This window comes from Gavia stellata, chromosome 4, assembly GCF_030936135.1.
Source record: "Gavia stellata isolate bGavSte3 chromosome 4, bGavSte3.hap2, whole genome shotgun sequence".
Lineage (NCBI taxonomy): Eukaryota > Metazoa > Chordata > Aves > Gaviiformes > Gaviidae > Gavia > Gavia stellata.
In genome coordinates, this window is record NC_082597.1 from 44,565,265 (window position 1) to 44,580,669 (window position 15,405).

Sequence of the window (15,405 nt, forward strand, 5' to 3'; positions counted from 1 at the left end):
CTACAACAATGTTTATTACATAGCCCATTCAGCTGAGAAATCCAGACTCCACTGTTCCAAAACTCAGTTTCTATTAAAAAACACACAGACACACACACAGTTTAACTAAAAAATAGTAATCTCATTTTTGCAAAACAATTCATTCAGTGTCTTTAAAGCCTCCGGTTATACCAGACAAGACCACCATGCAACATTACTACTCCTAAACTCAGAGAAGTTACCTTCTGGATTAATTAAAAAGTTACTACCTGGGGTGGGTTTTTTCCCAGTCTCAATAATACAGACAAAAAGCATTTAAAGAAAATTAAGACAGCAAAGTCAACCAGTTCAGAACAGGTCAGAACATTGTTGACATATGCAACGTTCATCCAAATTCTTACAACTACATGCATCATGATGCTGCCTTTCCCGATATCATCACACAACGTATTTTTCAACAGGATCTCTTCAGTGGAACACACAGAAGAGTACTCAGTCAGCAGTGTTCAGTATTTTGCGTTTGCTTGTTTTTCACAAAGTGGCCACCATGCCTTATTTACTGCTATTCACATACTCAAACTGCTCTGAATAGATGCCCATATTGCTAGAAACTACTTGAGTGATGGACTGGATCATATGTGATCATGGAAGGATGGAACTCCTGTGTTCCTGTTTTCCTTATTCAGATCACAGGAATAATCTGGGTCTCCCAAGCCATGCCAACCATTGCAGTTAAACACCTGAAGCACCTGGGTCATGTCATGGATTGTACAGGGCAGCAAATTCCCTGCAACTGATGTAACTTCCTTTAAAAACACTGCACACACAAGACTGACTTTACATGCAAATATATTTTAAAAATGAAGGGATCTTTTAATACTTAAACAACACTGAATTTGAATACTTTTTAACCCATTTTTGTGGGAACATTTTTAGACATACAGTAATTTCCTCATTAGTCTTTCTATTGCATTCACTATTATTGCTTAAGTGCTTTGCGAATACTAATGACTGTTTTCATACCATCTCTGTGAAGTGGATCATGTCCTTATCTGCAAATAGAAAACCCAAGATCAATATTATCTGGTAATTAACTGTCAAATATTAGAGTCTCACAACCTGATTTTGCAGAGTTAAGACTTCATATGCTCAAACACAGCTCTTCCTAATTTACATAGTTCTGTATTTTACTCCCATTTTATTTATTCACTTTTTAAAACAGTATCAGTATTATAATCACATTATTATGTAAAATAATCCTTGGCCTAACATCTGAAGAAATATAGCATAGAAAATAAAATACATGCCTTAACACATATGGGCATGCCCTGTAGCACAACTGCATTTTCTCTGCGGACAGAAATTAACACCAAGTAAGATCATGACAATATACTTATATTGTAAGATGATTTATTACTCCTGAATATATGCACACAGTTTTCCTTTGCAAGAACTACATGAAACCTAGATGCAAAACATCTTTGAAAAGCTGTGGTCGGGTATGAATAGACATGAATATCATTAGCACATACTTTGGATAGTAAGAGTAATTGCAAAACGATGCTGTATGACATTACACTGCTGTGCCAAATAAAAAGCCAGGAAATGCAAAATAGACAAGTATAAACTACAATACAAGTTGAGAAGCTTATTTGGCAGCATATTCTTGGCATAAGATTCAAGTACAAGACTCTGGGGAAGCTTGTGTCAAGCAGGTTTTCGGCTCTGTTTCCTAACGGAGATGCGTGTAATACTTCAGTTCCCTGCATTCCTCGCAGTTTGTCACGCAGCTAAGAAGTCACCAGAGACTTTTATTCCCTAATTTCATTTTATTTACTGCTTTCAGCATAGCTTATAAGGTGCCTCTATTAACCATTTACAGCTTTGTGACACCGGCATACATCACTGCATCAGAAAACGTCAACATGTTGGGTCACATCTAAAGTAAAGGATGGTATTTAAGCAATCAGAACTGCACCAGAGCACTTCTGGGGGAATATCTTTGGACCACATTCCTTTTAGAAATTGCCTGCAGTGTTCTGGTGAAACGTTAAGCTTTTTTACAATAAAAGGTTAAAAAAAAAAATCAGATGTGGTTTTCCTTCAATTTTCACAGTCTCTTGGATAACTTACAATTAAATGCACAATTCATAACTAAATGGTCATGATAATACATCAAGTTTAGTTGACTTCGCCAGCCATCTAACTTATTCACTACTGAAGTTAACTACGATCCCAATCTGCAGTGGCACGATTTTATAATTATACCATTAGGTAAATGCTGATTATGTAGACATTTCATCCTATCCTTACCTCCAACCAGCTAGAAGGATCCTTTCAAAGGTACTGGGTAATTTCTACACTAAACAGAATGATTATCCGAGCATCTGTCACAAGCTAATCTCTTGCAGAGAACAAAAACCTGCATTGCTGCTACAGAGAGGAGTGAGAGCAATCCAAGACATGGCAATACTACTGTGTATGCAAGTCAGTGCTGTGAGTTGCAAATTAGAGCAACTTCTCGTTTCGTTGTCTTGGATTAACAGCTCCACAGGAATTCAGTACTAGGGTCAAGCTTTAGCCTCTCTACTAATGCACACAATTTGAATTGATTTCAAAAATATGATACAATATATAGTATAAAGACAAGGTTCAGTGCTGCAAATGAAGTGACATTTTTTGTCCAGCGAATCTGTCTAGTGCTGTTGACTGTGATTCATGTGGATGTTTAACTGTCTCAAATGTATCTTTCAAAGTTGTATATTGTATAAAATAATATGGTGAGATTCAACATCTTAAAATTTCTTTAATTTCTTGTTGCTGCACAACCTAAGAGCAATACAGGCACTCCAAAAATGCCCATTACAACTCCATACAGAAAATAAATTAATGGTTGGAACAAGATGATCGCAATTTCTAACTAGGGTGCAAAGGTCTTGAATGAGGTCCTGGGCTTCGCAGCAGTATATAACATGCAATCAGGTACAGCAGAACAGTTGGTGTGGCTCAACAAAAAAGAATGAGTTGTCTCCCATTGGGGTCCCAGGCTTCAGAACGCTTGAGAAGCAACATTCCCCTACCAGTTTCATGCCAGCAATACAAATTCAAAAGCACGTTTCTAGCAGATGACCGTAGAGAGATCTTCGGCAGTCATTCCAGACACAAATGGTATTAGTAACTGTGATAGTTACAATCTGCAGTTTCTTAACTTGGAATTAAGAAATACACTGGACAAATTTTGCTACTGTGTGACAATAATAATGATCAGCATTCCCTTTTTACAGCAGGATACTCTAAATCACTCTCATTTTTATACGTTGTTACCTTTCACTTGAAGGATTGAGAATATTTATTTCACAAAGGTTGAACCTCATTATCTAAGTGCTTGAGAGCTTCCCCTTTTCATGCTCACAGGCACAAAAATTGGTATCTCACACTCTTTCTAACTGATCCCTATTTCCAAGCTATGTTAGTAGCAAAAATCATTCTAACATGCTTTGTCCAAGTTTGCCAGGGAGAGGAAAGGATTCAGCCCATCTAATTTTAGACACCTACATCTCATCTAGGTGAGACCCCTTTTGTCACCAGTGGGAAGAAAAACACACATCCAGAACACAGTAAACCCTATCCCCATTGCCAATGTCAAAAATAACTCTGAAGATCTCAAGTATCTTGTTGTTTGTTGGTACTTTTGCCAATACATATTTATTGAACTATTCCCCTATCTTGCACTTAAATGTCAAACTGTTCACAGCTGATGAAATTTTTTGCAGTGTGTTCATACAGTGCACAGCACAACAACTAGCATTCACAGACACTACAACATTTGAAATAAAATGCGAGCAGAAAGGAACCAAAGATAACATGAAGCAAAGGATTTCAAACTCCTTCCAAGGTATTGAGAATGGCAGTTCTGTGTGATTATGGCATAATTTCCAGAAAAACAGCCAGTTGTGATTTGAAGGTTTTAAGGGATGGAGGACCTACACGTGTCTCCCACTGCAAGGCTTTACGTTAGTTTTGGACTAATCTTCTCAGCCTTCCCAATTTGCTCTCCAATTTTCCAAGAACACCACAAAGTAATACAGACACCACAACATGCTATCATACTCAGATATCACTTCTACAATGACACAGAAGTTATGTTAACCTTACTGCCACAGGATTACACCAAGAAGGGCACGTTATTTGTGCATCTGGTCTCCTAAAATATTCCCCAAACAAATGAATTCCAGGAGGCAGGTTGACGATGGTATCAGCACAACCTCAATGCTTTGATGCAAAATTTAAGGCCTTGTATATGGTGGTTTTTGGTGGGGTTTTTTTTGAGCATTAGCACAATAGTAGCATTTTTCCACATTCTGGAACTCAGCAAGTCTTCCAAGAGACTTAAAAAAAATCATCAGTAAACTAATCGTTTTTCCAGCCAAATCTTGTAGGTTTTCCAATGCAAGTTATCTTTATATTGTGTACATACTAACACCTTCTTCAATTAAGAAAAGAGATGTTCATTATCCTGAACATAATATCATTTCTGTCCAACTGCAAGACATTGCAATCAAATAGTTTGGCACTATTTTTAATTTTACCATCTCTGCTAAGCAAGAGCTAGATTTATATAATTACCAGAGTCCATCGATTCCTAGTTAAAGTAGTAACTTTAGCAACTTTAAAGTAGTAACTTTAACTATGCTGTCCTTAGCATTACAAGTTTTTACCTAATTTGTAAGAGTTCTAAGCTTCATTACATGTAACTTAAATCACTCTCAGTTTGCATCCCCCATACACATCAATGAGTACATCACATCACAGCACTGTGACTCACAAGCTGAAAACCACTGAATTGCAGCATTAAATTTGAGGAATGGAAGGAAGGAAGGAAGTCAGAGCCAGATGTAACACTTGTGTTTGGGAGTGGAGTAAGTGTTGATTCACCTGGTGAGATGAAGCTTTCCGTACTATCTTCTGCTAAAGTTAAGTAACAGTTCTGATTGTAATTGTTTTTCAATGTTTATAATGTTGCCAGACCTATCATCTTCCATACTTATAATACAAAACAATTGAGAAGCTGATTTCAGTCAAATAGTTCTGCTTCAGGGAGAACACTCTCAGGTCTGGTGTATTTTTAGATCTGTTCTTAAACAAATCTCATACCTCTGTGCTCTGGATCAAGGACTTCAAATTCAGCCAGAGTTTTCAAAAACTGTACATTTTGCCCATGAGAAGGAGAACAGCAACTTCTGACAATGTTAAAATAGAACTGAAAAAGCAGGTTAAGGATTGGAAACAAAACATTATTCATCAATATACGTGTCCATTGTACATGAAGTCAGTATTAACTCTCTTGTTTCCCATATAAATATCACAGTAATTATATATTTACAAATTTCATAAAATTATAATAGACTGGACAAGTCACTGAACATGCCTGTTACTACAGAAATGTATTTATTCTCCTTAGTAGATAGAACTAGAATAGATACTGGTTAATGGCAACTAGAATTGACTGAATTCTTAGATCTAAAACAAATTCTACTTTTAAGAACAGAATTAGGCTTAACTGTTGCACAGAGGAGAAAAAAAGGGAAACTAAGTCATCAAAGCCGAAAGAACACTGTCGTCAAATTCTGTTCAAATTGTGCAAGTTGTAAGGCTTCTCATAAAAAGCAAGTTGACAGAGTCAGTAATAAACTGACTAAGTCTTAGCAGCTACAACTTTCTAAGGTTCCATCTGTTCTGTACATGTGCCATCCTGGGTCTTTGCCAGATCTAAGGACTGGGACTCTCGTCCGTATTGTCAGTGACAGAACCCCCCTGCTGTGCTCTGTCAACGAAGAAGTTTGGAAACGGAGGTGACAAACTTGGAACCATGTAGGATACAATTAATACAGACAGCCTGGTAAACAGAAACTGAGATTGCTGGTCAAGAAGAATAGAAAATATGGATGAAAAAACAGGGGCATGGGAATATAGCCAAAGCATTATGTAATACAACTACGGGAAATGAAAAGTGACAACTTTTGGAGTATTTGTTGAAGAAATGAAAACAGAGTGAACACAATAAGGAAGAGTCTAACCAACAACTTGGAAAAAGTATAAGAACATTTCAGAATGAGGAATCCTGCCAAAGAATCTGCAAAGACAATAGATCAAGTTTTAAGAGGAGTGCTCAGAGACAGTTTCTCTGCAGAAATATTTTTGTGGGTGTTCACCATAGAATAGCATGGTAAGGGTCTCACATCAGAGTATGTCTCCATGGAAGAGTGAAAGGGTCTGTTTCAAACAGAAGCACTGGTAGAACTTAAAAACAAATCAACAAAATTAAAAAAGAAAAAAAAAAAGCTAATTGCCAGAATGAGAAGGTAGAACTTAAAAACAAATCAACAAAATTAAAAAAGAAAAAAAAAGCTAACTGCCAGAATGAGAAGGTATTTATTCCTTGAGCTTTGAAGGAACTATTGATGTTACTGAAAAATGTAACAGCTAAGCTACTCAAGACCGTATATAATCTCTCACTTAAAACTGCCCTAGTACCACTCTTTAAGCAGATTCTAGAGTAGACTAGAGAACTATAGACCAGTAAGTTTGATATTTATACTGAATAAAATGGTGCTATTAAGTCTGAAACAATTAGGGAATAAGTGAGTAAATATGATAATAGTGTGGAAGAGAGGGTATTTGTAAAATAGCTACACTTCACAAATCTAATACAGCTTTTTAAGGGAAAAAATGTCCAGAAGAGAAAATTGATTGGAAGTCTACTGAGTTTCAAAAAAGCATTCCCCAAAGCCTCTTAAATAAAGTAAGCCACACTGCAGTAATGTCCTTCCATGAAAAAATCACTGGTGAAAAGATAGAAAATAATGGTGGGTCTTGATGGTCAGCTTTTGCAGTGGACTACCCAAAAGAATTCCATGGGAACCTGTTCTGGGACCTGTGCTTTACTCTTTACTCTTTACTGAAAGAGTAGTGAAACATTGGAATAGGCTGCCCAGGGAGGTGGTAGAGTCACCCTCCCTGGAGGTATTCAAGGAGCGTGTGGATGTGGCATTGTGGGATGTGGCTTGATGGGCATGGTGCTGTGTGGTGTTGGGTGGGTTGGTTTTTGGTTTGGGTTTTTTTTTTGTTTGGGTTTTTTTTGGGGTTTTTTTTTTTTTTGGTTGGACTTGATGATCTTACAGGTCCTTTCCAACCTTAGTGATTCTGTGATTCTGCTTTTCAATATTTTCGAGAAGCAGGTGTCCACTGATGCTACTCAGAACAGAAAAGATGAGGGTCAACAGTGAAAACATGCAGGACTTCTCTATTGGGAGTGGCTGGAAGGTCAAACAGGAGATGAAATTCAGTGTACATAAGCACAAAGTGAGACAAAAAGGTAAACATGCTTCTAACTTCACATATGCATCAGCCTCTGAGTTGGTGATTATCACTCACAGATAACCCCAAAATGTTAAGTTAGAGTAGACACACACATCAAAAAAAAGTAAACTCAATGCTTTGCTGCAGACAAACAGGCAGACTATCAGGAATTGTGAGGAAAGAAACAAAACAAAAACCACCATTAAACCACTCCACAATTGCATGCTGTACTGAACTCTTCAGTTCTGTTTCCTGATCCGAAATAAAATATAGTTCAAACCAGAAAAAGTACAGACTGTTACTGAATATCTCCTGTACAAGGAACAAATAAATAAAATAGAATTCTTCAGCCTAGAGAAGAGACAGCTGAGAGGGGCTGTGCTATCTCTGTGGCACTCAGTCACATAAAGAGGAAGCAGTTGTTCTCCATGTCTTCCACTGGGACACCTTGGTGAAATCACATAGAAACAGATGGCAAACAACAGGTTCAACTTAAACAAAAGGAGACTGTTCCTCACTTTCCAGGTAATTAAACTGTAGACCTCTTTGTCATAGGCTCATCTGAATCTTAAATGCATCCATAAGCATACGAAAGACTGGGCAAAATTTTAGAAGGAAAGTGCCTCCAGACCCACTAAATTCAGTGATGCCCCCTCTGGTTCAGCATATCCCACTGGTGGTTTGAAAATTATCACTATTGGCTTGCTCTGTATATTTTTCTCCCTATGCATGTGCTATTGCCTCTGTTAGAGGCAAGTGGCAGAGCTAGATGGACTCGGTGTGTACAGCTGGCTTTGCACATGCTGTTAGGTAACAGAAGAGAAGGACAAACAAGACTGGCTGAAGAAACTAAGGGCACAAAAGGAAAGAGACAGAACATGTGCCACAGGTCATATAGCATGCAGGAGGAGTGTACAGTGCATAATAGGCAAGGTTTTGATGGGGAGATGGCTGCAGGACTGAGTATAACCTGTGGCGAGTCGACTGGAGAATATAAAAAGGGGAGAAGAGGTTTCACAGAGGGCAAGGAGTGTCCTCCCTAAGTGTGTGTGCTTGTTTCAATATTAGAATCAGTAATTAGAAGTTTGTTAATTGACAATAAGTTAAATAGAGAAATTAGGTCCTGATTAATTGAATTTTCTAAAGCTACAAGTATTTTTCACTTGAATCTCCAGGATTCTCTTCCTCTAATCAAATGAGTGGTGGACATCAATACCTTTACCTTCAAAGCCCCTACAGAAACAAGGGATGCTGTTCTCCAAAGCCGGTCTCCGTAGTGTTGAGGTTTGGGAATGGAACCTCATACTCTGTTTTTAGTAATGTGACAACTCCTGAATTTCTTGTTACTATATAGGGTATAATGTACTGTTAAGTAGGAGTACAAAGAAGAAGATAGTATGAGTTTAAAAACTAAGTAAAATATCGAAACGAGCCAAGTGTTACAATCTCACCTGTATTAAGTACGAGCCAGGGGTATCTGCACTGGAACTCTCATTTTGTATCGTGTTCTGTTGGGTAATAGCATCCTCCTTCTTTCGCTCCTTCTGCCCTGCTTCATCATCTTCATATTCATCAAGGCTCTAAAACCAAAAATTTTCAGTTACAAGACAGTCTTTGTATGTTGCTTCACATGCTTCCCATATTTCATAAAGTTCATGCATCAGTCAATTTTTTTCAAAGACTAATTTTATACTTCAGAAAAGTTTAATTAAAATGTTTAAATGTTTTTTCTTTTCATGGATATTAGTATCTCCAATACAAGAATGAAGTATGACAACTAACTGCTTTTTCTTGATCACAAAAAAAAGAAATAATCAAATCAAGATCCAACTTGACAAAGCCCTAGGGTAACGATGTCTGAGTTCAGCGTTAATCCAGCTGTGAGCAGGAGAGTGGGCTACACCTGAGGTCCCTTCCATTTGAATGATTTTACAATCCCATTTGTCATAAGCAATAATTTTACCTCTACAGAAGAGATTTTGAGGAAGCACAGAAAAGGAAAAAAAGAGTTAGTTGTACTCTTCAGTCAATAGCTGACCTTTTTTGACACATTTGCTGAGACTGAAGTGTCAGACTGAATCACCCACCTTAATTTTGCTCTCCTTGTTTTTGGTTTTGTCTTTGAAAATTTTCTGTTGAAAATTTGTCATTTTTAAATTATTTGGACAGTCATTAATTACTAACAATTTACACTAACATATAACATTTTAGTTCTTCATCACAAATGTTTCATACTAGATTTACTGAAATACTTCATTCAAAAGGATTAAGTTTCTAAAGCACTGACTGCTGAGATGTAAGAGACAGGGAAATAATTTAAAAAAAAAAAATCAGTAATACTGCTTCTGTTCTAGCTCAAAGCCACGCTGAGGTCAGGGTAGAAATGTGAGGACTCAACCAGCTTTGGACTAAGTCAGCTATGTCTAGATCAGTCTATTAGTTCATCATGTAAAAATTTACATGAAGAAAAAACCACAATCTCATGTTTAGAAGACCAACTTAAAGAGACATGAAGCTCAAAAAAAATTGACCATAACATCACAAGCTGTTTGACAACACCCTACATTAAAACAAGAGGTGTGTGAGACGTAGTTACAAAAGCACAGGGAACTAACTATTCCAAGGTATCAGAAGCAGCTCCTAGGTGAATGTGCAACAGCTGAGAAACACGAGAACAGGGCTACAAGAGAACAAAGATGAATGACAAATTAGTTCAGTGGAAGTTTCTAACACACAAAAAATAAAATCACTATTCTGAGGCTTAGATGCTGACGATCTCCGACATCATCTTATCCGAAGGACCCAAAACTAGTCAAAAGCATATAATGAGAATGCCAGAATGTAGTATTTTTTAAAAAGAAAACCAGTGTTATTTACTAACTGAAAATCGCACTAGCATTTAGAAAACTAACTTCAGCTGCTCCAAAGCAAACGCTATGGTGATAGAAGTGACAGAAAACTGACAAACTAGAAAAGGTGTGTTTCCAAAAGCGAACATAATAAAGTGAATGTAAGTGAAAGTGAAAAAAGGCCATTTAAATTCCGTACAGGAGCACTCATGGCATAATCCTAATGCAATTTCACCAATCTACTTCTAACCATTTTAATGCAACTGATGTAAACCTGTCTACTTCTATCATTAAGAAAAGGCATACTTGAAAGATTATTACAGCTGAATCATTATATAGTCAAAAATACTTTCAGTAAGTGGTCTTTTCAAATAAAATAATTATACATAAAAAAAATACTTAATTTGGTTCTCTCAGGTCCATTTTTAACAGCGCATTTAAAAAACACTGTCACGGCACATTCTAGCAGGCAATCTTTAAATCAACATCCTCTACCTTTTATAAACTGTAAAGCTTAAAAATTTTGGTAACATAAACTTAAGCGTATCCTAATTTATCCCATTATCCTAATAATCCATTCTGAAGTGACAAACTAAGCATAATGAGCCACTACTGCAACAAGAAATGGAGTGATCTTCAGCTCTTACAAAACCAGTCTTGTACAGAAAGAACTATGATGCTCACAGAAGGTATCACATAAATTAAGACTAATGTCATGCAGATGAATGATTACTGTGTTAGAAAAACAGGAAAACTTTCAGGTTGTTCTTCCAGCCTCCAAGTTGTTCATGTGCGAGAATGGAGATCCCAAATAAACTCAAAGGAAAGAGATATTTTGACGTGAGTTTGGAAGAGCAGCCTCTAATAACCGTAGCAGAAAACCGACTGGAGACAGAAGAGAACAGTAACCTTCACACACCTCAAAAAAGCTTTGCATTTTCAAGTAACAACATTCTTTAAGGAAAAGCATAAAACTCAAAGTACAATACTATAGGTAAAAAAAGTCTTTGTAGCTACTAAGTAGACAAGTGCTCCTTTCTTCACAAATTCTCTCCTTCTTCAGATACATGCTTCTCATAACCTTTCCAGAGACCATCAGCATTCCACAGAAATATTTTTCTCTGAATACAATTACATCTGTGAGGAAGAATGTTCTCCTTTCTTTCAATACAAGATCACCTGCTACTAACTCTTCTCTTAGCAGTTTTGGACAGGAACAAAATGTCATCATCTGATACAAAATTTCCAGCCGTAAAAGTATGAACTAAGCATTTTCAGTTAGGATTTACCAGCAATGTCCATTCCCACCCTTCCCCTTCTTCTCAGAAATGTCCAAGATCACAAAAGACTACTAATCAATAGCATCAAAAGGTATTAACCCCCCCCCAAATAATTCATACTTCCAAAGTCAAAGGCTTTCTTCCCAAGCATGGAACAGTTAACAACAGTTTATGTAAACCTACTTTGGAGCACACAAACCTGCTTTGAAGGCTACTGGGGCTTGGTCTTGCTCCAGTTCCCTTCATTGGAGCAGGCCCTGAGCACACAAGTCTGAGTGGCAAGAACCACAGAAGCAGTGGGTTTTTATTACTTGTTACAGATGAGGTAGAAAAGTCATGGACAGGTTGATCCTCGCTATTTGCAGCCGATGTGGCACGTTTGGCTAGGGCTGCCAATGCCTCCCTGCCCTAAAGCAGATTGCTAGTCACTGTCAAGGACCTTCTGTGGTTTCTAAACACAAAGGTCACATTCCCATTCCAAACAAAGAGACATGCACATACATGCACACTGATTTAAATGATGTCCATGAAATGCTTGCTGAGCACAAGTCAACATAATAACTACAGAATGTTAACATTTTACTGCTTTTTTCCTAAAGTTACTAAGTTTTGTTTCAATAACCGTTAGCCTTAATAAGGAAATCCATTTGTTTTGACTCATGATGAAATAAGCTTTCTTACGCAAAATAATACTTTACATTCGATATCCTGCTTATGCACGTCTCCATCAACTTCAGTTAGATTACTAATCATAATGCTATTTATATTCTAAGCTAACTTTTACAGTAATAGAAGTCAATAAAAGCCAAGTTCCAGTTGATAGATTAACTACTATTGAAAAATTAAAAATGTCCAAAGTGTTGTTACACATTTTAAAAACGATTTTTGTTCAAACTGCCCTGCAGCTGAAACTGCCTCAGTCCACAGGACATTTCAATCAGACAGATTACTGCATTGCTCGCATTGCAGGCTTCTCTCAAACACTCCACTTTGCTTTAGAAACTAGTTTCACGTCACTGAAAAAGACATAAACGCAGTAATCACCTTTTCTGTCAGCACAGCAGAGCAATGGTCTTGTAACGACCGAGGTGTAACGCTGACCCATTACATAATTTTCTCTGTCCATTCCCTTCCCCCTGCTTTCCTTTTCTTTTGCTGCTAGGCACATACCATTTCAGATTCTTATTTTCCATTAAAATCATCTGACTTTTATAGAGCAGATATTCAATGTGACATTCCCACATCTGATCTTGATATAAGGAATCCACAGAAATTCTTTAGGTTTTCTAGCATTTCAGTACGTGTTTGAAGCTGTAGTATAAACATTTTTCTGTAAACCTCTAGTATGGAAAATACAAGCAGAATAAGATGCTTTCAAAAGAATCAGACTGATGAAGGCAACAGCCACAAAGATATCCCAGCATTCCAGTGCACCACTAGCTTGCAGTTTAAGGAAACACTGTACAAAGAACATTTCTAATGATTCACTGGTTTGCTTCCTACAAACATTTGTGCATTGCCAAGAACAAAATAAAATTGTGGAGGGACTGTCTTTTCCATGAAAACAAGCGGTATTCTGACACACAAAAGATTAGTTTTTGAGCGCACACAAGCTGCTCTTACCACAAGAAATGATGCTGAGTCAAAACGTCACTGTTCCCATCCCCCTTCCTGCACCAGCTTGCTTTTGCCTTGCAGTTCTGCTGGCCGAGCACATATCTAAGAGCTTCCCAGTTCATGTCATGAAAGGTCAGTCAGGTTAGTTTCAGCGGTTTTAATTAGCCCAGTTGATTTTGCCTGAACCAGATGCAAGCCCATTCAAACTATTTATTTCACAGAACTCCATGGATGGTTGCACTACATCAGCTTTTTGAAAATGATGAGCACTTGAGATAATAACATTTAACGAGTACAACAAGATGTGCAAGCAGATACATACTCTCAGTAAAACCCTGTGTTCAAATTGGAGAATAAATACAATCTCTACAACACAAGCACCATCCGTTATCTTGACTTTTTTTTAGCTTCTTAACCATGCTAACAATCTAGGAGAGGAAACAAATCTAGGCTTCTTCCCATTGCCTCAAAATGACTATGAACAATTAAAAAAAAAGTCTAAAAAATCCATTTTACCGCACAGACATTTTCCATGTTTAGTTAAAAGTTCAAAGTGCACTATTCACAACTTTGTATCAAGACGATGGAGAAGTGCAAAGGTTTCTATTAAATGTAAACATTTCCTAAACACTTCCACAGTAGAAATACAAGACAAAATGTAAGAATTTTGGTTTTAACTCTGAAAAAAATGTAACTAGTCAAAATTAACTACAACTAAATACATTTTGGGAATCAACGTTATTTTTCCCTCTGCTGATCATTCAGCAAAGCCTGGAAAAGTCAACTGCAGATAAAAGACAACTATTTTACACATCATTTCTCTATAAGCACTCTTCTTGCTGAAGCACTGAGAACCAAATGCTTCCTCACTTTACCATGCACAGCTGTGCTATCTGTTAAATACCATCTTCCTACCTCTTTGCACAGTATCAAACCTGTCATCACCTCTCAAAATACACAGCAACAAGCAAAAATCCCAAACCTCAATGTTTTGAGATCATATTACCTTTCCCCTTCAGAAACACAATTTTTAATCATCCTTTTTAAACACGCTTTTATTACAATGTCCAGACAGTACCCAAACTATTTAAGTAAAACAGGTTTACAGTAATAAAATCTTTTATTAGAACAGTGTAATTGGAAAAAATGCATCTTTTTCACTACACAAGCCTTTCATCAGGTTTAGCTTGCCTAAGTGCTTTTCTTTACAAGGTGAAAAACATCTTTATAGAGCTGAAAAGAGCGAACGTTATTCATAGGAATAACCTACAAACAGTTTTATGGATATGGATTACCCAGTAAAAGATTTTATTTTTTTAAGAATACTTGAACTTAATTCTCACATTAAAAGAGTCCAAAAAAGGATTCTGAACTCAAACACCTTATCTGAATGATTCTGTGTACTTCTAAAAGTCTACGTATCCAAATGGAGCAGTCCAACATCAACAGTTAGTATGATCACAAGCATGGATTTTTAACCCAGAAAAAGAATAAAGGCAGGAATCTTTGGTATCCAAGATCAAAAGGGACCCAAATGCAGCAATGGGTCAGTGACCAGCAGGTGGGCCAGAGCACAGCTGACTGCAGCCATAGGATGCGCTCATCCTTGACCACCCTACCAACAAAGCAAACCAAAAAGATGATCATCACTTAGAGATCAAGCAGATGCACATCTTGCTTTACAGAACTCATAGCATTTGTGATTGTAAGTTACATTTACATTTTGTTTGAACTCTATCCTTTTCTCACCCATAATGAGAATTTACAAGTGCCTACTTTGTATACTCAATTATATTTCAGAGCAAATACAATCTGCAGTCTTAAAATCCACTTAGAAATGTTTCTGGAAAAAAACCCCACATATTTGTCTGTATTAGAGCAAAATAACAAAGTATTTTGAATTCTTTTAAAGCTTTAAGTAAAACATCAGCTACATCAACACCAGAATGTCAATTATCCCTCCATTATAATAACAAAAAGCAGCTATGTTTGCAGTTTGTTATTCAGCAAAATACACTGTTTGGCCACCACTGTCTTCAAACATACCACAAGAATGAGTTCAAAAGTCAAATGTTTAACTTATACTAATTGCCAAAAAATCCTTTATCACAAGGCTTGTCAAGAATGATTGGTGGAAATGCTCAATTTAACTACTTAGTACGTGATACTAATATTAAAGTCAGAGTAAAATGCCAGCGATACAAGAGAACTGCAAAAGACAAGCTATCTAGCATTATTAAAATCCTTCTTAAAAAAGAACATAATAAAAAATTTGGATTGGCAAGCTGTCAAAATTAAGCACCAAACTATTTAATACTACA

The 15,405-nt window shown here is 36.9% G+C and overlaps 1 protein-coding gene across 1 annotated transcript in view; it reads right to left on the reverse strand.

Moving 5' to 3' along the window:
* PAWR (pro-apoptotic WT1 regulator) overlaps positions 1-15,405 on the reverse strand; it is an 82,171-nt gene that overhangs the window by 30,738 nt on the left and 36,028 nt on the right. The window contains exon 2 of the mRNA XM_059817102.1: positions 8,790-8,918. Coding sequence (XP_059673085.1) covers positions 8,790-8,918 — 129 coding nt within the window. The remainder of the gene's footprint in view (positions 1-8,789; positions 8,919-15,405) is intronic.